General features: G+C 54.0%; 1 protein-coding gene across 1 annotated transcript; it reads right to left on the minus strand.

Moving 5' to 3' along the window:
* Positions 1-8,018: 8,018 nt before the first annotated feature.
* On the minus strand, positions 8,019-22,038 carry LOC145530484 (uncharacterized). The gene is made up of 6 exons (XM_081551968.1): positions 21,888-22,038; positions 18,916-18,978; positions 17,353-17,481; positions 16,286-16,384; positions 10,011-10,091; positions 8,019-8,244 (listed from the first exon to the last, which is right to left on the minus strand). The coding sequence occupies exons 1-6, from the start codon at positions 21,973-21,975 to the stop codon at positions 8,159-8,161; spliced, it is 546 nt and encodes a 181-aa protein (XP_081408094.1). The 5' UTR covers positions 21,976-22,038; the 3' UTR covers positions 8,019-8,158.
* Between the last annotated feature and the right edge of the window lie 2,132 nt (positions 22,039-24,170).

Genomic DNA, 24,170 nt, shown 5'->3' on the forward strand with positions numbered 1-24,170 from the left:
CGTCTCTCCCAGCTCAGGTTGAAGAAAGGTTCACCTCAGGTTCAGGGATCTCCCTGGGCTTCCCTGGTGGCTCAAATGGTAAAGAATCTGCCTGCAATGCAGGAGACCTGGGTTTGATCCCTGGGTTGGGGAGATTCCCCTGGAAAAGGGAATGCCAACCCACTCCAGTATTCTTGCCCGGAGAATTCCATAGACATTAGAGCCTGGTGGGCGACCGTCCATGGACTTGACTGAGCAGCTAACAGTTTGCACTTTGTTGCAGGAGTGTCTCTCAGCCTGTTGGCATAATCTCCTCACTCATTAAAGAAGATCAACATTGTTAAGCTGGTTCTGCAGAAGGGTCCCATCGGGGTCAGAGAGGTTGTGGGTGTGGAGGGGTTTTAGGTGGAGAAGTTCTAGGTTACTTACTGTTCTCCAAAGCCTCGTTATTATCCTGCTCCGCCCCGCCCTCCCCCCCACCAACAATTTGTAAAAATTTCAGTTACAAAGTGTCCCTGGCATGAGCTGCTGCTGTTAGGTGTGTCATTTCTCCTGAAGACTGAGTCACAGCGACACGGCCTCCAGGGCCCTTGTGGTCAGACACAGACCCTGCTTAGAGTGTGTCCCCTTGCAGCTTGCCAGGCTCCCGGGACTGCCAGCCCTTGGGAGACGGCCCCTCCTGGACGCTGCCCTTCCCTGGCCCCTTCATCCCCTGTGCAGGGTGGCCCCTTCCTCTTGGTGCCCCAAAGCGCCACGCGGAGCAGGCTGTCCTGTGAGCGGCACTTGCCAAAGGTTCGGAGACACGGGCGAGGGTTTGCTCCTCTCCCAAGAAGGGTCGGCGACCAGGAGCCGTTGTCACCGTCGCTCATTGGACCCTGCCTGTCTTCGTGGACAGGTGTGAGACGAGGGTAAGTCTGAGAGTTATGCCACTCTCGAGATCTAGTCCGCGTGGACTGGAAATATGGAAGCGAAAGTGAAAATGGCTCACAAGGAGACCGCAGACCATCTTTATGGCGTTAGAGTAGTGAACGATTTCTTAACAAGACTCCCAAAGCAACCCACAAAAAAGGACACACGTGACTATATTATAATCGAGAACTTCATTTTGACAAAAGTCACCAGAAACAAAGTGAAAGATAAGCAGTAGACAGAAGGAAAGAGTTTGCAAGTCATTCAACAAAGCATTGCTATTCAGCATACAGAGTCCACGAGAGAAAGATGAACAGCAGAAAGAAGCAGGCAAAGGACATGAACATGCAGTTCGCCGATGGGAAGTGTAAATATCCCATAAGTGAGTGGTCAGCGTTTCTCCAGCTCTGCTACCTGGATCAACACGGTCCGCAGCTGAGCCAGCTCAGTGTCACCGGCCCGGATGCTCTGCCTTGGGACAACAGCGCTGTACCAGGTGTATCTTTTCAGCTACTGCGAACGTGGTCTAATGTCAAAGAAGCCTCGTATTCCCTGCTCGGTGCGTTCCAGCCAGGCGTCAGCCCCTGGCATGCCACGCACCCCCCACCCCAGTAACAGCTGGAGCTCAGCACACACCTTCCTGTTGCCAAGCCTGTGACCAACCCTCCATCCTAATCTTCCTCCACGGACGCTTGGAGGGTTGGCCCTGATCTCCTGGCTTCAGGGACTCCCCAGCTCCAGATGTTCAAGGATCCCAGGCCTGGGTCCTGGGTCATCGGTTCCTCTCCCTGCTCTCTTCCTGGGCACTGTCATCGCATCCCGTGCCCTTCTGAAGTGAAAGTGAAAGTGTTAGTTGCTCAGTCGTGTCCAACTCTTTGCCACCCTGTGGACTGTAGCCCGCCAGGCTCCTCTGTCCATGGAATTCTCCAGGCAAGGATACTGGAGTGGGTTGTCATTCCCTTCTTGAGGGGATCTTCCTGACCCAGGGATTGAACTGGGGTCTCCTGCATTGCACACAGATTCTTTACCACTGAGCCACCAGGGAAGACCTTTTGATGGTTCCTAAATTCACCTCTCCAACCCTGACCTCTGGTGGGGTTTAAATCCAGTTTCCAGCTGCATTTGGCAACCCGCCAGGCGTCTCTACTTCGCCCTGGCTGAGATGCCTGGGTCGCCCCACGCGCGCTATCCCTACTCACCCCGCGCCCCCGTTAGGTTCTCTGTCTCTCTCCTCAGAGGAGCCCCATGCCTTTGCCTTGGCTCACACCCAGCACTGGGGTCAGCACTTTCCCCTCCGCTCGCGCCCCCACGCAGGTCCTGGTGGCCCTGCCCCCAGCGGTGCCTCCAGGGGCCCTCCTTCTTCCCCTTCCCCTCCCTGCCTCTTTATCTACAACCTCTCGATTAAACCAGTGTGACGGCTTCTTCACTTTTCCTGTCTGGCAGCCACATGATCTTCTCAACCTGCAAATCTAACAGAACTGCCGGCCAGTAACTTTTCATTGAACCTAAGATCCAAACGGCACACAGACATAAAAACGTTCAACGGTACTTAATCTTAACTTACTTAAATTTGAATTTAAAATCTTAAACTTGATTCTGTGATTGGAAAAAATGTTAAATATCTTTAAACAAACTAAAAACAACTTGGGGATGAGTGGCTTCTCTTTCGACTGTCAGTATTCTGAAATCTAAATCCAGACTGGGTATTCCCAGTGGAAACTGAATGCGCCAACTGGGATGTGCTGTAAGGGTGAAGTGCGTGCTGTGAAAACTTAGGAAGAATAGAAGAATATGAAATATCTCACCAGTAATTTTTGACGTTGAGTGCATGTCAGATTTATAATATTTTGTACGTGCTGCACTGTGCTTAGTTGCTCAGTCGTGTCCGACTCTTTGCAACCCCATGAACTGTAGCCCACCAGGCTCCTCTGTCTGTGGGGATTCTTCAGGCAAGAGTACTGGAGTGGGTTACCACGCTCTCCTCCAGGGGATCTTCCCAACCCAGGGATCAAACCCAGGTGTCCTGCATTGTAGGCGGAAATATTTTGGTTACATTGGGTTAAATAAAAAACATTATTCAAGTTGGTTTCACGGTTTATTTTTATTTATTTTTAGTGTGGCTAGTGGAAAATTTTAAATTACATGTATGTACCCTGTATTTCGTGTCTGTTGGTCAGCTCTGGCAAGCTGGAAACTAATATATCATCTAACAATAAATCAGCATGACTAGTTGAGGTTTTTTCCTACTGAGGGAGGAAGTCTAGCGATCCCTCTGATTAAGTACTAGGCTTGACTGGAGGCCTGTTTTCTTTGGAAAACTGTGTGTTCAGAGCTTTTGTCCATTTTTATTGGGTTATTTGTCTTTCTATTATTGACTTGTAATAGGTCTTTTATTTATTTTTAATCTTTATTTTATATTGGAGCATAGCTGATTAACAATGCTATGTTAGTTTTAGGTGTACAGCAAAGTGATTCAGTTATACATATACATGCATCCATTCTTTTTAAAATTATTTTCCCACTTAGGTTATTACAGAATATCGAGCAGAGTTTCTTGTGCCATAAGTACGTCTTTGTTGGTTATCTATTTTAAATATGGTACTGTATATATGTCAATCCCGATCTCACAATTTATCTCTCCCCACAAATAGATCTAAAAAGCAGCATGCTAAAAAGCAAAGACATTACTTTGCCAACAAAGGTCCATCTAGTCAAGGCTTCGGTTTTTCCAGTAGTCATGTGGGGATGTGAGAGTTGGACCCTAAAGAAAGCTGAGCGCTGAAGAATTGATGCTTTTGAACTGTGGTGTTGGAGAAGACTCTTGAGAGTCTCTTGGACTGCAAGGACATCCAACCAGTCCATCCTAAAGAAAATCAGTCCTGAACATTTATTGGAAGGACTAATGCTGAAGCTGAAGCACCAGTACTTTGGTCACCTAATGCAAGGAGCCAACTCATTGGAAAAGACCCTGATGCTGGGAAAGATCGAGGGCAAGAGGAGAAAGGATGAGATGGATGGACAGCAGCACCGACTCAATGGACATGAGTTTGAGAAAGCTCTGGGAGTTGGTGATGGACAGGAAAGCCTGGCGTGTTGCAGTCCATGGGGTCCCAAAGAGTCGGACACAACTAAGTGAGTGAGCAACAAACAGATCTTTTTATGTTTTAGATACAAGTCTCTTATCAGATATATGATCACAAAATATTTCTCTTATTCTGCGGACTCTCGTTTCACTTTCTTCACAATGTAGCTGTGGCTATACACTTCAAGGTATTCTTTTTTTTTATTGTGTTAGAAAAACCATAGCATTGAATTTACCGTCTTAACCCTTTTTAAGTGTACAGCTCTGTAGTGTTGAGTGTATTTATGCAGTTGGACAGCAGATCTCCAGGGAACGGGAGCTCAACTCTGTCCTGAGGACCCAGTGTGCTGTCTCAGCTATTGTGGATGTTGTCACTTAGACTGGGGACAGTTTTGTGTGGTCAAGATATTAAATCACGGCACTTGCAGGATCCTAAAACTGCTGTGCTGAGAGATGGTACAAGGTTCAGGATTGATGCTGAAGCTGAAGCTCCAATACTTGGGCCACTTGATGCAAAAAGCAGACTCATTGGAAAAGACCCTGATGCTGGGAAAGATTGAGTGCAAGAGAAGGGGGTGACAGAGGGTGAGAAGGTCAGATGGCATCACCGACTCCATGGACATGCGTTTGAGCAAACTTTGGGAGACGGTGAAGGACAGGGAAGCCTGGCGTACTGCAGTCCATGGGTCACAGAAAGCTGAACATGACTTAGAACTGAACAACAAAGATAGCATAGGTTCAGAGGTGGACCAGGGGAAGGTCGAGGTCAAACTTCAGTTTAATCTGCAGAAGGTCATGAAAGGGGCTTTGTAATATCTTGCCTGCCTGGGGGCAGCAGTGCTAAGCAAACTGATCACATCAGTGTGTCCCGATGGGCAAACAGTGATGGGCATGATTTCATAACATTTAGCAAGAAGACCCTGGCCTCCGGATTAGGAGGCCCGCTGGGGTATGGGGTCCACCACAGGCCATTTGATGCTGTGACAATGAGAAAGTCACTTAGTGTCTCTGAGTCGGGGTGACTTCTCCCTCCCAGACCCCGTGATGAGGGCTGGATGGCACTACGGGCATGCAGACCGGGCACACACCACAGAATACTCCACAGTGAGGGGTTCTGGGCAGACTTGTGTTCCCTCGAAGTTCACATGCTGAAGCCCTAACACCCAGGAACTCAGAATGTGACTGTGTTTGAAGATGGGGTCTTAAAGGAGTGCTTATTAGGGTGGGCTCTAATCCATTCTAACAGGTTTGGACACACATGGGGGAAAGACCGTGGGAGGACACAGGGAGGACACGGCTGTCTGCAGGCCAGAGAGGGGCCTCAGAAGGAACCAGTGCTGCCCTCGATCTTGGACTTCCAGACGCCAGGCTGGGAGACAGTACACTGCTGCTGTTTAAGCCACCCCATCATGCGTACGCTGTGACGGCCGTCCGAGCAACCTAATACAGGAGTCAAGTAGCAAACAAAAGCAGTGGTAATGACCGTGAGATGTCCATTTATTGTCAGGGGGCTGCAGAACAGGGCCGTGCAAACAAGAGAGGCTGGAAATCAGAGCTCTTTGCTTCCTGCTCAGCCACCGACTTACTTGGTGACCAGCTAGTCTTGGGACCTCCCTCTGCCTCAGCGTCCTTGACTGGGAACTCGAGGTTGGATTAAGACCCTTGTTCTCTGACTCCAGTCTCCCAGTCCTCCATTTTACAGTCATCTTGATGACATCTGGGAAAAGGTAAGGGGGTAGGGGAAGGAGGGAAGGGTCTTGTCTGTCTGAGAAGAGCACAGCCAGCAAATTACAAATATCTCTGTTGTTCAGTCGCCGAGTCATATCCGGCTCTGCGACCCACAGGCTGCAGCACACCAGCCAGGCCTCCCTGTCCTTCACTATCTCCTGGAGTTTGCTCAAACCCATGTCCATTGAGTCGGTGATGCCATCCAACCATCTCATCCTCTGTCGTCCCCTTCTCCTCCTGCCCTCAATCTTTCCCAGCATCAGGGTCTTTTCCACTGAGTTGGCTCTTTGTATCAGGTGACCAAAGTATGGAGCTTCAGCTTCAGCATCAGTTCTTCCAAAGAATCTTCAGGGCTGATTTCCCTTAGGATTGACTGGTTTGATCTCTTCACTGTCCACAGGACTCTCAACAGTCTTCTCCAGCACCACAGTTCAAAAACATCAATGATTCTATCTCCAGCTGCCTTTGAAACTGGTGTTTTAGAACCAACATCAATCTGGTGCTGAGTCTGCATCTTGCAGCAGAAGTTCTCTCTCCATGGCTGTTTTTAAAGCAAGATTCATGAACTTTTTCCAAACCTGCCTTTCTGGAGAAATGGGGCGATCTCACTTTCCAGCCTGCTCACCTCAAAGTGCTGATCTCATCCACAACCAAAACCAGTTTGGACAAGAAACCACTGAAGATGTGTTGACAGTTGCTGAGAAAAAATGTTCACCATCTCCCAGAAAATACTGGTGGGCCAAGAAGTCTGCAGCTAAAGCACTGATGGTGACCAGACTTCCTGTCTTGAGGGTGGGCCAGCTCCTAGAGCACGTTTGGTCTCCGTGCCGCAGCCAAAGCAGAACTCTGATGCGGTGAAAATCACTTGGACTTGGGTCATTCCTGGGGACTTGAAAGCTCTCCTCTCTGTAGGGATCTTGGCTTCACTCAGGGATCAGATTCAAAACAGTTAAGCACCCTTCGGGCTGGACGTGGCCGTGAACCAGCTGGCCACGGGGAGGTGCGCTGTCAGCACTGCCCTCCGTGAGGATCAAACCACACGGCTCCCTGGAACGTGGTTCATCTTCACAGAAACCTAGAGTGTGTTTTCTGACCCCTCATGAGGCCATGAAGTGTACTCTGCCTGTGTGCACGCGTTGTACACCTGGCTGTGCACCTTGCACGGTGCTGGGCAGGAGCAGGGGCATGGGAGGGCTGCTTGTTAGGACCTCACAGGTTCTGGTCTTCACGAACAGAGATGAACATTAATTTCATGCATCAGCTTGACTGGGCCATGGGGTGCCCAGGTACTTGGTCAAACATTATTCTGGGTGTTTCTATGAGGTTGTTTCTGGATGAAGTTCACATTTTTTAAAAAATAAATTTGCTTATTTTAGTTGGTGGCTAATTACTTTACAATATTGTAGTGGTTTTTGCCATACATTGACATGAATCAGCCATGGGTTTACATGTGTTCCCCATCCTGAATCCCCTCCCACCTCTCTCCCCATCCCATCCCATCCCATCCCTCTGGATCATTCCATTGCCCCAGCCCTGAGCATTTGTCTCATGCATCGAACCTGGAATGGTGTTCTGTTTCACATATGATAATATACATGTTTCAATGCTATTCTCTCAGAACGTCCCACCCTCACCTTCTCCCTCAGAGTCCATAAGACTGTTCTATGCATCTGTCTTTTATTCTGTCTCGCATATAGGGTTATCGTTACCATCTTTCAAATTCCATATATATGCATTAGTATACTGTATTGGTGTTTTTCTTTCTGGCTTATGAAGTTCACATTTAGATCAGTGGACTGAGTCAAGCAGATTGCCCCCCTCCTTGATGTGGGAGGGCCTGATCTGAGCAGCTGAAGGCCCAACTAGAACAAAAATCTGATCCTCCCCAGACTAAGAGGGAACTCCTCCTGCCAGATGGCCTTCCAACGGAGATATCAGCTTTTTCCTCCCTTTGGACTTGAAGTGAAACATGGGCTCTTCCTGGGTCTCCAGACTGTCAGGCTTCAGGCTCAGACTGAAACCACACCGTCGTCTCTCCTGGGTGCAGCTAGCCAACTGCAGGTCTGGGGACTCGTCGGCCTCCATGATCACATGCTGTAGCGCTGCATGGTGATTTTACGATTTTTCTACGTTTATACCCCCATCCTGTAGGTTCTCCTCCTCCGGAAGCCCCTGACAAAGGCACAGTCTCTGAGGCCACGTGTTTTTTCAAAGCTCCTCCTGGTAGGCAGTAGAAACCTTGGACACTCCTATTTTTCAGGCTCAATTAAATTTTCATTTCTTTTTTTGTTTAAGGAAAAAAACCCACATTGCCTCTAACTTAATATTTAAATAGGTTCATTTTATTTGGCACTCCTTGAATAAAACGGTTCTTCTTTATACAGAATGGTCAGTAACCCTACTCTGTCTTTCTTCCTAGTGGTGGGGTGAGTGGGCAGTCCCTCAGGCGGTCCTGGTTTCTCAGTCTAGGCTCTCTCTCCACTTGCGGTATTTGCCTCCCCTGAACAAATGTTTATACTTCTTTCTTCTTTTCATGAGCGAACTCCCTGTTTGGAAAGAAGAGATTTTCTTGAGAAATTCTAGGTGTTCCTGTGAGCCTGCATTTCAGACCCAGCCCCGATGGCTCCACCCGGGAGAGCCCGGGCTGAGAGACGGGGCTGAGGGGCAGAGGGGCCGGGGCGGCGCTGGGTCCCCTTCCCTGCGGTCCCTGGCCCAGGACAGATGCCCTCCTGGGGTCGCCAGCGGTGTGGCCCTCCCACCGGCCCAGTCGTGCAGGTATGTGTCAGACCCTGGGCTAAACTCTCGGCCAGCATCACCCCACTCAGCCCCCTGCCCCTCAAGCAGACAGCTGCCCTGAAGACACCACTCGGAGGATGAAGATGCTGAGCCTTCATGGGTGCTGTCCCTTGCCCAAGGTCACCCTAAGGTCACCCAACTCACTGGGGGCCCAAAGGGGATTTGACCCAGGTCAGGGAGCTTCAAACCCTGCATTCTTGGCTGCAGCCGAGCCCCGAGGGCTGGCAGCTGGACCGGGCCCTCGGGGAGGGGCAGTGTCCCGCTCCGTTTCCCCAGAGGAACCGGTCCCGGGAGGGGGACAGAGGCGGCCCCAGCCTTCCCAGTTTCAGGCGCCGGGCTGGGCATCAGCCCTGTCAGCGTCAGAGGGTGTCACAGGTGCAGGACAGAGCCCCAGACTATGGGGCAGGTTGGCTCGGAGGGAAAGCGGGGAACAGGGATTTAGGGGAGGTTGTCAGAGAGTGAGGAGGGGGTGGAGAACCAGCAACTTCGGGGGAAGAAGAGGCCTCGGCCGAGGTCCGGGAAGAGCCTCAGGACCGGCTCTGGCCCCCAAAGTCCAAGGCAGGAAGGCCCTGCCTCACCCTGAACCCCAATGCTGAGCCTAGACCCCGTCCTCACGGGCACTGAACCAAGGACAGGACGGCAGTCTTGCTGCCGGAGGACAGAGGGGCCCTGGGAGAGCAGCGATAGGAAGTGTCACCACCCGGCTCCCCTGTTCATGACCTTTCCCAGGCAAGAATACTGGAGTGGGTGGCCATGCCCTCCTCCAGGGGATCTCTCCGACTCAGGGATTGAACCCACGTCTCCTGCCTTGCAGGCTGATTCTTACCGCTGAGCCACCCGGGAAGCCCTTGTGTGTGGGGGGAGGGGGCAGATAAATCCCGGGAACTGAGCCCAGCGCCTGGCGCGGGGCACGGGCTCGGTCCACGTGAGATGAGGTTGAATGTAGGCGGTGCGTGGCGTGTGTGATGTTGGAGTTGCCTGGAACCTTCGGCGTGGCGGCCAGGTCTGACTCAGAGAGGCCAGGAGGCCACGAGGCCTGCCTGGGAGAGGCTCAAAGGTGTTCTGGAGGGTTCCAGGGACAAGCGTGGGGCCGGAGGCAGAAGCCGAGGGGGCGACTTCAGCAGTGAGGCGGCTGCGGCCTAGGAGGGGCGGGAGGCAGGCCCCCGGGGAAGGCGCCTGCGGAGAGGGATGTCTCTGCCTCCCTGGGCCTGGTCACAGACACGGAGGTGTGTGAAGCCCTCCCCCCATCACTCCTGGAAAAGAGGTTCCGCCTTGCTCAGCCGAGAAGTGCGGGGAGCCTGCTGGTGGCCCCGTGACTCTTGGACTGTGGACTCGTGAGTGGGGCTCACACGGTCCCCCCAGGATAGAGTCACCTGCTTGTCCAGAGCTGCTCACGACTCACACGGGTCCCTGGAGTGGATGAGGCACCTCCCTTCTCACCAGGGGGACAGCCCCAGCTCAAGGACCGATCCTCCACACTCATTTATTGCCAAGGTAGCCCCCTGGTTCCCTTTACCTAAAGCTTTCCGGAGACTTTCAATGATTCTTTCCAGAGCCGCTAGGCTTTTAATCTGATAAAGTATTTCTTTGTCCTCCTCTGTAGGAAAAAGTAAGCACAGTGATTGATTAAGATTTGATGCACAACTGTGGTTTAATTCCACAGTGTTTTTCTCTCTCCACAGTTGCTATCTATCCTGAAGGACTCCTTCAGACAATATGAAAATACATGTGCATCAGTTACCCATCTCAGCACTGTTTGCAAAATGTTGGAAAGAAGCTGAAGGCCCATGCATAGAAGGGTGGTTGAATAAACTACATTATGTCCACACAGTGGATAACTATGCAGCTGTAAAAAAGATGAACAATGAGGACGCTTCCTACAAACTGACATAGAGTGCTTTACCGTGTATGCTGTTAGGTTAAAAGAAGGGGAAGTGTGAAATATGTCTAGTGTACTGGCTTTCACGTAAGAAAGAAGAGGTTATGAGAAAACATACATGATCATAGCTCAATAAAGTGGCTTAATACACACTGGATAAGAAGACAGGCACTATAATGGTATTATGCTAAGTGAAATAAGTCAGACGTAGAAAAGATAAATATTGTATGATCTCATTTACATGTCGAACCTAAAAAAAGCAAAGCAAACATAACAAAGTGAAGACAGACTCATCAATACAGAGATGGAGGGAGGGATTGCCGGAGGGGAGGGGAGTTGGCAAAATAGTTGAAGGGACTGAGAGTTGCAAACCTCTGGTGATGACGTAAGTAAGCCTCGGGGCTGTAGTAAACAGCATGAGGAATATGCATAATAACACTGTAATACTGCTTAGGGACAGACGGTTAATAGACTTACCCTGACGATCATTTCATAACACATGCAAATGTCAAGCCACTATGCAGCACACTTGAAACTAACATGATATTGTGTGTCAACTGTATTTCAATTGGAAAAAAAGATGTAAAACAGTAAACAGAATAATCTTGTACCCAGAAAAGGAGCATTTGGGTGTACTTGTTCCTTTGTGTCCAAGAAAATGCAGAAAGGACAAGCCAGAAAGTGGTGAGGCTGGTTACGGCAGGAGGCAGGAGGGAGCAGGTGGAAAGAAGGGGTGGGAACGTGTTTGAGGATTGAGGGTTAGACTCCGGGTGTTTGATGTTTTCTATTAGAGCCAGGGTTCTGTTTCACACAAGGGCTTCCCAGGTGGCTCAGCGGTGAAGAGCCTGCCTGCCAGTGCAGGAGATGCAGTTTCCATCCCTGGGTCAGGAAGATCTCCTGGAGAAGGAAATGGCAACCCATTTCAGGATTCTAGCCTGGGAAATCCCATGGACGGTGCCTGGTGGGCTGCAGTCCATAGGGTCACAAAAGAGTCAGACACAACTTAGCGACTAAACAGCAACAGCATGTTTCACATGCTCCAAAATATATCAGTAAAATCAACTGTGATGGAGAGGGACCCAAAATGGAATACAAGCCCCAAATGGAGTTACAGGTGAGTAAGAGAACCCCATGGAAGGGCGGGCTTCCCAGGTGGTAAAGAACGTGCCTGCTAATGCAGGAGACCTAAGAGACGTGGGTTCGATCCCTGGGTTGGGAAGATCCCCTGGAGAAGGGCACGGCAACCCACTCCAGTATTCTTGCCTGGAGAATCCCATGGACAGAGGAGCCTGGCGGGCTGCAGTCCATGGGGTCGCACAGAGTCAGACACGGCTGTAGTGACCTGGCACACACACAGCAGGCACGCGTGGAAGGGTGTGGGAAGAAAGGACTAGAGAGCAGGACCCCTCTATACACGGGGAGGCTGAGAACGAAAGGCCGCACACGGCTCTGGTCTGACGGCAGCTCTGTTTCCCACTTGGGTGGGACCAGGAAGTCTGCCCCTGTTTCCTGGGATTCCAGAATTGGGTCAGGGGGTCGGCCCTTGTGGAGTCTGGGAGTTAGGTTTCTCTCAGTGAAGAGGAGAGGAGGACTGGAGGGAAGGGAGAGTTAGGGACTTTGGGAAGGTCATGTCCACACTGCTCTATTTAACATGGATAACCAGCAAACACCTATTGCATAGCACAGGGAACTCTGCCCAATGTTATGTGGCAGCCTGGATGGGAGTTTGGGGGAGAATAGATACGTGTCTCTGCATGGCTGAGTCCCTTTGCTGTCCATCTCAAACTACCACAACCTTCTTCATCGGCTATACTCCAATATAAAATGTTTTTGGTGTTAAAAAAATAAAAAAAAATTATAAAGGCAAAAAAAAAAAATAAGAGGAGGTGGCTCAGGTGAGCCCGAAGGTCAGGTGGGGTCAGTCTGAACTCATGGAGTCTGACATCTGAGCAGCGAATTGTAGAACAGACGGATCTGCACACCCAAATCTTCCCGGCCCTGTCTGCGGGGAGGGCCTGGAAATAACCAGGGGTCAGGAGCGGTGAGCTGAGCATGTGCAGCCCCAGATCTTGACGTCCAACCACCATCCTCCAAGAAGAGCAGTCAGGGCTCCTTGGAGATGTGGGCGGTCCTGGGGTGGGGCCAGGGAAAGGGAGGGAGCAGCCTGGGGCTTGTCCTGCGGCAGAAAGCTGGAAGGTGCTTCAAAGGGATGACCCCTGGCTGGGCTCCTAGGAACCAAGTCTGGGAGCCTGAGAAGCTAAATCTTCATGGTTTATCGCCCGCTATCAGCGTCAGCTGTTCGTAAGTTCATAGAGATGCAAACACATAATGGAGTAAACAATGAATAAATGGAGGAGAAAAGACCGATCTTCCTTATGGCAGGGTTCTAACCAATCCGTGGGGAAGGATGATGGAAACAGGAACTGATCTTTTGGCAAATAGATGGGGAGTCGATGGAAACAATGACAGACTTTATTTTCTTGGGCTCCAAAATCACTGCAGATGGTAACTGCAGCCATGAAATTAAAAGACACTTGCTCCTTGGAAGAAAAGCTAAGACACACCTAGCCGGTGTATTAAAAAGCAGAGACACCACTTTGCCGACATAGGTCCGAACTGTCAAAGGTATGGGTTTTCCAGTAGTCATGTATGGATGTGAGAGTTGGACTGAGAGAGCACTGAAGGATTGATGCTTTTGACCTGTGGTGCTGGAAAAGACTCTTGAGAGTCCCTTGGACTGCAAGGAGATCCAACCAGTCAGTTCTAAAGGAAATCAGTCCTGAATATTCATTGAAATAACTGATGCTGAAGCTGAAACTCCAATACTTTGGCCACCTGATGCAAAGAGCCAACTCATTGGAAAAGACCCTGACGCTGGGAAAGATTGAAGGCGGGAGGAGAAGGGGACGACAGAGGATGGATGGCTCTGGGAGATGGTGAAGGACAGGGCAGCCTGGTGTGCTGCAGTCCGTGGGGTCTCAAAGAGCTGAGAGTAGACAACAAAAAAACAGTGGTTATTTTTGCAGGCGAGAAGCAAAGGATGCTGAATCAATAGGTGGAAATAAGATGAGAAAGAAAGAAAGATATTTTCAGGATCTGCAATTATCTCCCCACAAGATACTCATGATTTACACATGCAAAAACTTTTAACTTGATTATGGAAAAGCCAGGTATTCACCACCTTAAACCAGAAACGCAGTCAACTTCTCTGACGAAGAGATATATTTGCTTCATGTCTTTCACATTTTTGCCCCAAATGCACAACCTGAATTTAGACACGGGAAAATGTGAGACAAACTCAAATTGAAAGAGATTCTACGAAAGAACTAGCCCGCGCTGTCTTCAAGGCCGTGAAGGACGGATCAGGAAACTTCCCAGGTTGGAAGAGACTAAAAGTGACATGACAGTTAAATACAACGTGGAATCCTGGATGGATCCTGGAGCCAGAATAAAAAAAAATTGGTAAGATAATCGGCCAGCTTGGAACTGGGTCTGTAGCTCACCGACAGCGGCGCATTAGCAGAGCCGCCCGGTTTTCGTGCGTGTGTTTGGGTTATGCGAGGCGTCCACAGCAGGGAGCGCCATGAAAAGGAAGAAAGGGAAGCCGTTGCAAGTTCGTTTTGCGTACGTCCAGAGCCCACGGAAGAGCAGAGGAGACGGGATCAGACGCTCACGTCGCCCTCGATTTGCCCGAGGTATTGTTTCCCAGACATGCCACCCCGTGTGCACACACACTCAGGGCTACAGGCGCACGCACACTCAGGGCTACAGGCGCGTGCACGGCAGCAACCCACTTTCCTTTATAAATAGCTGCAGACGGCCTGCCTGTGGCCAAGAGCAGGTGGCAAGGCCGTGTCTCTGTTCAGAGGCACCGTCACGGTCGCTGCTGAGGGTGACAGTCCTCTGCCCACTCACAACTTCCTTCTGATCCTGCTCTGGCCGGGAGGCTCCTCTCTGAGCCCGGGAGACCTCTCCTGCACCCAGTGTCACGGCCCGAGGCCGCCCCGCCCTTCTCGGAGCCTTCCCTTCAGGCTCCTAGGTGACCACGCTGAGGCTTTTGTCCCCGCTCGCAAACCTCAGCGCCCTCTCTGCACCATCTCACATCCTGCCCCGACGCCAGTTCCCCATGGACTTCTCCCAGAACAGCCGCGGTCCAGGTACCCAGCCCTCTAACGTGAGGAGGCGGGCGAGGCCGGGGTCTCAGAAGCAGCCTCGCCTCGGCGGCTCTGCGTCGGCCCCTGGAATACGGCGAGATGAGAGCGGGGGAGCTGGGCTCTGGCCTCCTTCCGTGTGCCGCACTCGCCTGTCTCATGCACGAGTCGCCAACTTTGCTCCAGGTCACCCTCGGCCTTGGCTCTCACGGGACAGTGGCCATTGGTCAAGAAGCTGGGGGCCCAGGCACACCCGCGGGCCACCACCGGCCCCTGCTCCCGGGACATACCGCAAGGGCAGCTGCCCCGGAGGTGGGGTCTCTGCGCCCTGAGCCTGGGGCTCACAGCCACCCCCAGTGGCATCCCGGGCTCTGGTTTCACAGGGCGGGGTGGTCATCTCAGGACAGAGGGGAGCGGCTTCTTCGCCCAGGGACCTGCCTCTGCCCCACCCCACCACGCTCCCCGCCCCTCCTGGTCCCCAGGTTCCCTCCCAGGCTGGTCCTCACCCACCCACCCTGCCCCAAACTCATAACTCACCTGTTTTCTCTCCCTCGCACGTGGCGGTTAGAAGCAAAACACATCCATTAACGGATCCACGGGCTCTGAAGCCCTGGGGCCCACGGGAATCTACCGTGGTGCCAGCCGCTCAGGGAGCAGCCTGCGGATGCCCCACCTGGCCCTCAGGTCAGTCTCAGGATGGAGGGACAGCCGGGGACACGCACAGCACGGGGTGTGGTCCCCTCTGCGTCCGTCCACACGTGGCCGTCTAGGGAATCTCACGGTCCCTCTGAGGAGCCCGGTGAGCTGGTGCCTCCTCGTTCAGCAGACTCGCCCTACCGGGTCCCTTCTGCCTCACCCCTGACCCCCGACAGCCCCTCCAGGGACTCCTGTCTCGGGACAGTCAGCCCATTCTCCCCTCTTCAGTGGCTGCGATGGGTGAGGCGCAGGGAGCCTGTGCCCCCAGGCCAGTCCAGCTCGTGCTCAGACCTTTCAGCACAGACTCGCCCCATAACCTCTCCTCCCGTGGGCCCGCAAGAAGATGTCCAGCTTTATTTATCTCCTAACCACTGGGCGGTTTGCACAGCCAAGGAGTGGGCTGCGCCCAGATGTCTTAGAAGTAATAACTGGGACCGATCTCCTGTTACTGCTCCAGCTTCCAAACCCAGAGGCTGGCTCCCGGGAGAGACCAGAGACCAGGGACAGACTGAAACCTCAGTTCCTGGCCTTGTTGCAGTGAAGCTCAGTGGGGCCCAGGAGTGAGTATTTGAGTCAGTTCCCGTCCCCCAGGACCTGGTCTCGCTTCCAGGGCTCAGGTCGGGGCACACAGGGAGCCCCAGAAGCTGTGTGATGCCCCCTTCCTTGTGCTTGGCCTCCAGGCTAAAGGGATACTCTGTGACCCCGAAGGACGCTGGCTCTGCAGCCTCAGAGCCTCAGGTCCCTGGTCTTCATCCCCCTCCCTGGGGGCTCCCCTCGGGGCCTCTGGGCTCTCCCCGCCCCAGGGAAGGGGCAATGAGCGGAGTGGAACTGTGGGGTTGGGGGGGGCAGCACCAGGACGCCCTCCTCTGCTGGGGCGGCTGCCTGCCTGCAGGACAGCAGGCCTGCGTGCTCCTCAGACCCACGGGCAGGAGATGACCCGACCCGAGGCAGTGGCCTCACTCTCCGACCAGGCTGTTCGTCCCCGGGAAGGAGGCGTCTCTGTCTGCACCCTCCAGTCCTCCCACCACGTCTGAGCTCGGGCGTGGCCCACTGGGGTGTGTTTACCTTTAAAGAAGAGTTTGTCGTCCTTCTTGGCAGAGAGCTGACTTTCATGTTCCATCTTCTTATTAGCGTTGGCCTGATAATGCATTTTAATACGGGCTTCTTTGGTGAAGAGCATGGAAAAAAATGAGGGAAACCATGAATGCAGGGATGCTCTGACCCACACTGCGCTTTGGAACCTGAGGCGGGGACGCTAACACAGTTTTCAGCTTCTCCTGACAACATGCTCTAGTGAGTCAACACGCACAGGCGGGCGCTCTCTGACCTCCGGGAACCCAGCTGTTGGGCGGACATTCCGAGAGCTAATCCCAGGAGCTGGCATTGATGTCTGGATGCAGAATTTCAAGAAAACGCTGACCTTCCCTGCTGCTGAATGCACCCGTGCTCTGCTGTAGATTTCAGACACACGGCTCTCACCATCGTTGAGGGTTAACCGAGTGTTCTGTTTGGACCTCAGGGTGCTATTTCCCTTTTCTGTGTATGTTTGGGCCACGCTAAGCTGCAAATTACGGGAGATGGTGAAGGACAGGGAAGCCTGGCGTGCTGCAGTCCATGGGGTCGCAAAGAGTCGGACACGACTGAGTGACTGAACAATAACAAAACTGCACTGGGAAAAGCACACTGTTTTGTTCGCTACCAACTCCGTGGCCGGGGGCCAGTCCATTCTGACCCTAGTTTTGTCCCCTGTCGGCTGGGGTCATAGTCCCCGCCCTTGCTCTCAGGAGGCTTAGGGGAGCGTCACACTCACCGGGTAGTTGAAAGCTCCGACCTGCATGCATCCTGGGGTCCTGCAGCAGCTAAACCCCACATGCACCCCAAGCACCAGGCCTCTCCTGCACGTGCCCCCGGAGACCACCCGGAGTACAGGAGCTTGTCTCTGCGTGTCTGGGTTTGACCTTCCTGCCTTGGGAAGATTACTGAAATATGGGGCTACTGTGTCCTTCACATCTCCATCTGCTTTTGCCCCAGGAGTAGCTGACCTCAGAGATGCTGCCAAGATGGGACTGTGCATACACACCACAGACCTCCGGGAATGCGGGCAATTAAGGCTTGAAAAAGTGTATACTTGCTTTTTTTCTTTGTCGGAGTCGTTGTTAATGTTGTTAAGGCTGTTATTGTTGGAAATGTTGGTAGTGGTTTTTGTGCTTCAAAAAATGATGATCTATTTGGCTCCATCATCTCCTGGACTAGAATTTCATCTTGGGAAAAGCACACAAGGACACATGTTAAACCCTTCTTCTCTGCTCAGCCCTAAGGCAGTCGGTGAAAGCAGGACTGGACACAGGGACTCAAGGACATGGGGAGATGGACTTGGTTTCTAAAAACCTTGTCCAGGGGTGGGGAGGCCATCGCCTCCCTAAGTAACTTCTGAGCTCATCTGGGTACCCTGGACACGCCCACTGGAGATAAGATGCTGGAAACATGACCCTGAGTGGTCAGGATTCTCTTTTCTGTCCCAGGGGCCGCTCTGTCCCCTCTGAGACATCCTGCCTCCGTGAGCTGCGCCCCGGCCGGCAGGCAGGCAGGCAGGAGCGAGCATCTTTCCTGACTTCTACCCAAGGCGGCCTGCTTTCTGCCTGTGCATCCCCGCCCCGCCCAGGGAGCGTCTAACACGGGCCCTGGACATGGCATCGGACAGCCCTGGACCACACCTGGCTCTGCGCTCACCAGATGTCCTCTGACACACGTGTCTCTCGGGCCTCAGGCTTCCTCGTCTTTACGACGGGGTCTGCACTTATCTCATCATGATTTGTTTGAGGTTCAAATGAAGCCGTGCGTGTAGGACACGGTTAACACAGTCAGGGACCGGGGCGGGGGCTACATGAACATACGTCAGTGCCAAGCCCCAGCTTCAAACCCCGTGGCCAAGCTGACCAGCCTGTCCACGCGCTGGGTTTGTGCTGACTCCAGCCCAGCGGGGTGACCCACCCGCCCTGGTTTGCCCTGCTTTTCCTGTTTTAGCAAGAAAGTCCCACATCCCAGGAGCCCCTCGGTCCCAGCAAGGAGGCCAACTGGTTCCCTGGTTCCAGCTCACGTGGAGACACACGGAAATGTCCACACCTGCGGGCGTCATACACGTAATTGTCTCTGGAAAAACCCCAGGTAGAGATGAGCCCAACAGTCATGCAAGGTGAGAAAAGCCTGTGCTCTTAAACCTCGTGTATTTCCTGACTTAAACTTTCCTTTTAGAGAAATGAGATGTTGAATGGACAACGACCAGACCTGCATCACACAGGGAGCACCCTGATCTCCGTGTGAGCGCCCACGGGCAGCCGGCGGCCTCTGGATGTCACACTTGCAGGACGCTGAATGCCGTCCCCCGCAATGGTCCCGGAGACCAGACACTGGCCGGGGACGCCGTCAGACCCTCCGGGACAGCGTGAGTCACAGCCGCTCCCTGACCTGGCAGAGCAGGGTTCTCCCCAAGCGGGCACCTGACCCCCGGCCCCGGGGCTGCGGGTCTAACCAGCAGCCCCGCTCAGCGGGCATCCCCGTCACAGCTCCCGTCTGGCCGGGCCTCAGACCCGGCTCCCTCCCCCACCTGTGTGCCTTCACCAGGTTATCTGGGCGACTACCCCCAGCCACCCATCCCGCCCAGACGCGGCTGTGTTTGAGAGGAGGAGGTTCCTTACCGAATATTGTAGCCATATCATCATCCAGATTTCTTAAATTTGCTGGCATTTCAGTGCTTGAAGCTAGGGGGGGAATAAAAACCCTAGTAGGTTAACGATGTTCCTTGAATTGGCACCGACTTCTCTCTAAATAGGCTTGGTTTTGTGGGCCCACCAGCCCACTCGAGGGGAGGGAGCCCCGCATGGGGTCTGGGGACTCAGGGCTCGTCTGGAAGGAGGCTGGAGGGTGAGGACAGGTGGCCCTGCTCTGGGAACTGACCCCGCTCCTGGGCAGGCTCGCTGGTGCCGCCCTCGGGGAGGGCAAGAAGGGGCACACACGTCCTTCTGTGAAAACCACTCTCCTCCCCGATGACTGGTTCCAGCCGCGAGCCTGTCTGGGGGCTGAGGACGTGACGTGGAGGAAGGGAGACAGGCATGGGCGCCTGCCCTCTGCCCCTCTAGTTGGGGACCTCGAGAGCCTGGCTCCTGCGGCTCCTTGTCTGTAAACAGCGATCCCGGGGGGCTCAGTCCCCGGGGGCTGGCCTCTGGAAGCCAGTCCTCCGTGGGGCCCTGGACCCCTGGCTCCACCTTCCTGGCCTTGCTGACCTGAATCAGCTGTGCAGGGCCGGGCCGGGTGCGGAGACCCTGAGCACCAGTCCCAGCTGCAGCCCCAGGGCGCCTCCCAGTCTTCTTAGAGCTGGTGTCAGGGTCCACGCCCTCCACTCAAGGTCAAGATCAGCCCCGTCCTCCAGCCTGGGGGAGACCAGAGAGCAGACGGCTGCCCTCCAGGACCCCGGGAGACCAGAGAGCAGACAGCTGCCACCAGGACCCCCAGGGAGACCAGAGAGCAGACGGCTGCCACCAGGACCCCCGGGACCCCAAGGAGAGCAGAGAGCAGACAGCCGTTCCCGGGACCCCTGGGACCCCTGGGGAGACCAGAGAGCAGACGGCTGCCCCCAGGACCCCAGGGAGACCAGAGAGCAGATGGCTGCCCCTGGGACCCCCAGGACCCCCGGGAGACCAGAGAGCAGGCAGCCACCCCCAGGAGCCCCGGGCAAGGCCACCTTCCCATTGCTGCACACAGTGTTCAGGTGGTGTCTGCCTGCATTCAAGTTCCAGCACTAAACCAATGACGATGCTGATTTGAAATGGTTTTAATGATGGACAATCTGCATAGCAATCACTCATCTGCGCACACGAGGGCTCAGAACAATGCAGGAAAACTGCACAGAAAGGTCTGTGCTGTGATGACAATCGCTTCCCAGTGTGCTGACCTCCGTCAGCGCTGCAAACACAAGTACAGTCCTCTTTGGAGGCGACGTTAGCGAGTCATTACGGATGGGCACAGCTGCTCCTGCGAGCACTTTGTTAAAAATATTCCTCTCATTTCACATCTGTCCCTAATTATAATGGAGCCATTGTGTAAGCCCCCCTGCGCGTGTGCAGAGAAATATTGATGTTTGGTGACATCCGCCCAGCCTGTGCAGCGTGCTGTCACGCGTGGCTGCCGCGCCCTGTCCTCCTGCCGTCCCGGGTCCACCGGCCCTGTGCCCGTGCGGGGACGCTGCTCGCTCCGTGTCTGCACAGTGCGCGTCCGGGCCCCCGGGACGGGCTCGCCGTGGAGCGCCGCGGGCGTGCTCTGCTCCATCCGGGGAAACAGGACGGGGACCTCTGCCCTCACGGGGCCCAGGGCTGCCCCCTTCCCGGCCTCGGGGTCAGGCCGGCCCGGTGTCCACCGGGGCTGGAGGCCAAGAGCAGAGACCACGCCCCGGGACCGGCCCTGAGCTCCCTCGGGGTCACTGCAGATGCTCTGTCGGGACGAGGAGCCGGACGGGCTCAGGGCTGTGTCGGGAGACTCGAGTCGGTCCTGGCGGGAGCCATTCGCACGGGTTCTGGGGGCCGGGGCGTCACAAAAGGAGCGGCGGGCAGGGGGAAGCCAGCAAGGGGTGAGCCCCGTCCCCACCTGTCACAGACCCCACGCCCCGGCAACCAGAGGATGCCTCCTTGTAGATGCCTCAAAACTCAGCATCCTGAGGAAAGACTGTTGAAGACACCAGCTTCTTTACAGCGAGGTCAGGCAGGGGACTCCCTGCCCTCTCGCCCAGACCCGGAGCAGGCTGGACCTCCCCCGGGTCACCCTGGGCTGGGCCGAGGCCGTGTCCTTCTCTCGGGGGAGCCGCCCAAGCCCTGTGGTGACCTCCAGGGCTGCTCGTCCGCCGGGTGCTGGGCAGCGGTCCTGGCAGGTTCTTTTCCCTTGGGCTTGTCCCTCTGAGGGTGGGAGGGGGCCTGGGCTCAGGTCTTCCAGCAGAAAAGTGGGGTCACGGGGACCCTGACCCCCGCACCTCCTAGGGCAGCGAGTCACATCCCAGGAGGGAGCCCATCCACTGTCGCCTTCCTCGACCCAGGGGTCAGGATGCAGCGGCCGGAGCCCAGCGGGGCCGGCCTGGGTGGGATTCGAACCCTCCGCCTGTAAAGGATGGTCTGAGACCCGGGGGGAGGTTTGGGCGTGGGCCGGGATTGGCCCCTGCTCGGGAGTTTTCTTCGTTTTGTTAGTGTTTCGGTAACGCTGAAGGTGCGTAAAAGAATAAGCCCTTATCTTAGCGAGACGCGTTTGCAGGGAATCGTAAGACATTTTGGGTGATGCTAAAATACTCCAATAACCACAAAAGTGTGTGTGTGTGCAAAACAAGCTGGCAAAATGTACACAACTGAAACCAGGTAATGGAGTTTCTTTCCAAGACCCCTCTACCTTTGGGTAATCTAGAAATTTCCATCATAAAAGTTAAAGTATATAATGCATGCTACTGTCCCATGGAGTGTGGGATCCGAAAAACTCTTCGAATATAGGATAGCTGTGCAGCTTGCTCCGTCCTCCAGGAATAAGTGGTAAATCGGGGGAGGCGCGCAGGGGAAGGGCCTGGGGGAGCCCCACGCCCCTGGACTCTCCCGGTGGCCCCGTTGCCTCCCGGCCACGACCGCCCCCGAGGCTGTACCTGAGGTCACGTTGACCAGCTGGAGCTTGGCTCCCTGCCCGCAGTAGAGCAGCAGGACCAGGAGGGTCACTCCCGTGGTGGCCGCCATGCCCGTCCAGCAGAAGGAGGACCCTCTCCTGAAGGCCCCTCAGTGTCTCCCGCCTCGGTCTCCAGGACACAGCAGAATGTCCAGGGTGTGTGACATCACGGCAGGAGGGGAGCCGGGTCCTGCCCGTGCTCAGGGTCTGTAGCTGGCAAGGAGGTGGGAGGCTGGCTGGGGTCTCTACGCAGGACTGTGTCCTGTTCTGGCTCCTTCTTCAGGCCTGGAGACCCGCTGGCTGTTTCCCCAGCTCACCTGGAAGCTGCTGGAAATGCAGAGCTCAGGAGCAGCTCAGATCTGCTGAGTCAGAACCTGCATTTTCACAGATGCCCGGGACATACACGTGTGCAGTGAGTTCAGACTACAGGGTACAGTTTTCAGTGGTGGCTCAGTGGAAAAGAATCTGCCTGCCAGTGGAAGAGATGCAAGAGACCCAAGTTCGATCCCTGGGTCGGGAAGATCCTCTGGAGTAAGAAATGGCAACCCTCTCCAGTATTCTTGCCTGGAGAGTCCCATGGACAGAGGAGTCTGGCTGACTACTGTCCACGGGGTCTCGAAGAGTTGGACACCACTGAGAGACTGCACGCACACTGGCTCTTCCAGGGGAGGGACGAGTTTTCTTCTACCCGTTTAGGGGTCCTGACCGGGTCCGAAAGATACACTGACAAAGACAGACCCACAGGAGAAAAGCATACACATTGATTTAATATGTTTTACGTGAAAGGGAAACCTTCATAAGGAAATGAAGGTCTGAGGAAATGGTTGGATGGACTTGAGGGTTTTGACACTGGCTTTGATGAGGAATGGGCAGTCCTGGAGGAATGCGGTTGATCAAGGAGTAGGAGGTGAGTGTGGTGAACAGGGCCTGTTGGCTGGGATTTTTTTTTACCTTCTGTTTTATATTGGAGTATAGCCGGTTAACAGTGTTGTGACAGTTCCAGGTGGACAGCAAAGGCACTCGGGCATACACACATACCCTTGCGTCCACTGTCCCCCAGACCCCTTCACATGACACTGAGCAAAGTCCCTGAGCTGTACGGCAGGTCTGTGTCATCCCGGGACTCTTCTCGGCACACATTTGTCTTCAGAGACGAGTTCTGCTCCTTTCTTCCGGGTGTGTGGTGGGTTCCAGGGAAAGAGGGTGGAGGCAAGGTCAGAAGACCTTCCCATTTCTGCCTCCTCAAGTTGTTCAGCGTAAGGAGTGGTCCCGTGTTTTGGAACAGCTTTTCCTGCACCCCATCGTTCTCCTGTCTGAAACTTTCCCAGGAAGACTCACAGTCCAGAATAGACTGATCTCTACAGAGTGGCCCAGGCTCTCAGCTGTGCACCTGTCTATGGAGACAAATCGAACCCAAAAGGAGTCCTCGCTGGTCCTGCAGGGTACATGGCCACACGTGGCCCGCCAGGACCACACGGCGAGGTTGTGGGTAGAAAAAGCGCATGGGTGAACCTGGGGCTCTGCCTTCATCGGGGTCCAAGGCTGGAGAGTCCGGCGTTTCATGCGTACACCCTTTATAGGCAGCTTGAAACGTAAGAGTGGGAATTTGAGCACGGATGGGAGAAGCAGACCACTCAAGCGGCCAGCTGTCCAGTCTACCCAGCGCTTCCTAAGAGGGGAACTTGGCGGGTTGGGGCGGCCTGGGCCCTTCCCCAGTTGTTTGGCTAGTAACTATATCATATAGCTGGCAATACGTTTATTTGAGATGGATGTCTTCGAAGCTGACACCGTTGCAATCAAAACTTCACTGTCAAGCACTTAGATTACAATCAAAAACTTAATGTCAGGTATAACAATGTACATTCTCCAATACCACATCCAGTCAAAGCTTTGTTGTATAACCAAAGTTTCTACCGTGTCCTGCTATAAGGAGAACAGATTCTTACAGGACTCACGGGAATAACCGGACTTCCATGAAGATAAGAATACTCAGGAAGAGTTTTCCAGTCCTGGAGAGATCAGGGAGATAGATAAGTGATTCCATTCTGTTTGCAAAGGTATAACTCAGCAACTTGCTCTGAGTTACAGGTAGCTTATGGCTCCCCTGATGGCTCAGTGGTAAAGAATCCGCCTGCCGATGCAGGAGATGCGGGTTCAATTCCTGGGTTGAAAAGATCCCCTGGAGAAGGAAATGGCAACCCACTCCTGTATTCTGGCCGGGAGAATCCCATGGACAGATACTTCTGGCAGGCTAGAGTCCATGGGG

The sequence above is a fragment of the Giraffa tippelskirchi genome, chromosome 12 (assembly GCF_054371585.1).
Source record: "Giraffa tippelskirchi isolate mGirTip1 chromosome 12, T2T-mGirTip1v1.2.pri, whole genome shotgun sequence".
NCBI lineage: Eukaryota > Metazoa > Chordata > Mammalia > Artiodactyla > Giraffidae > Giraffa > Giraffa tippelskirchi.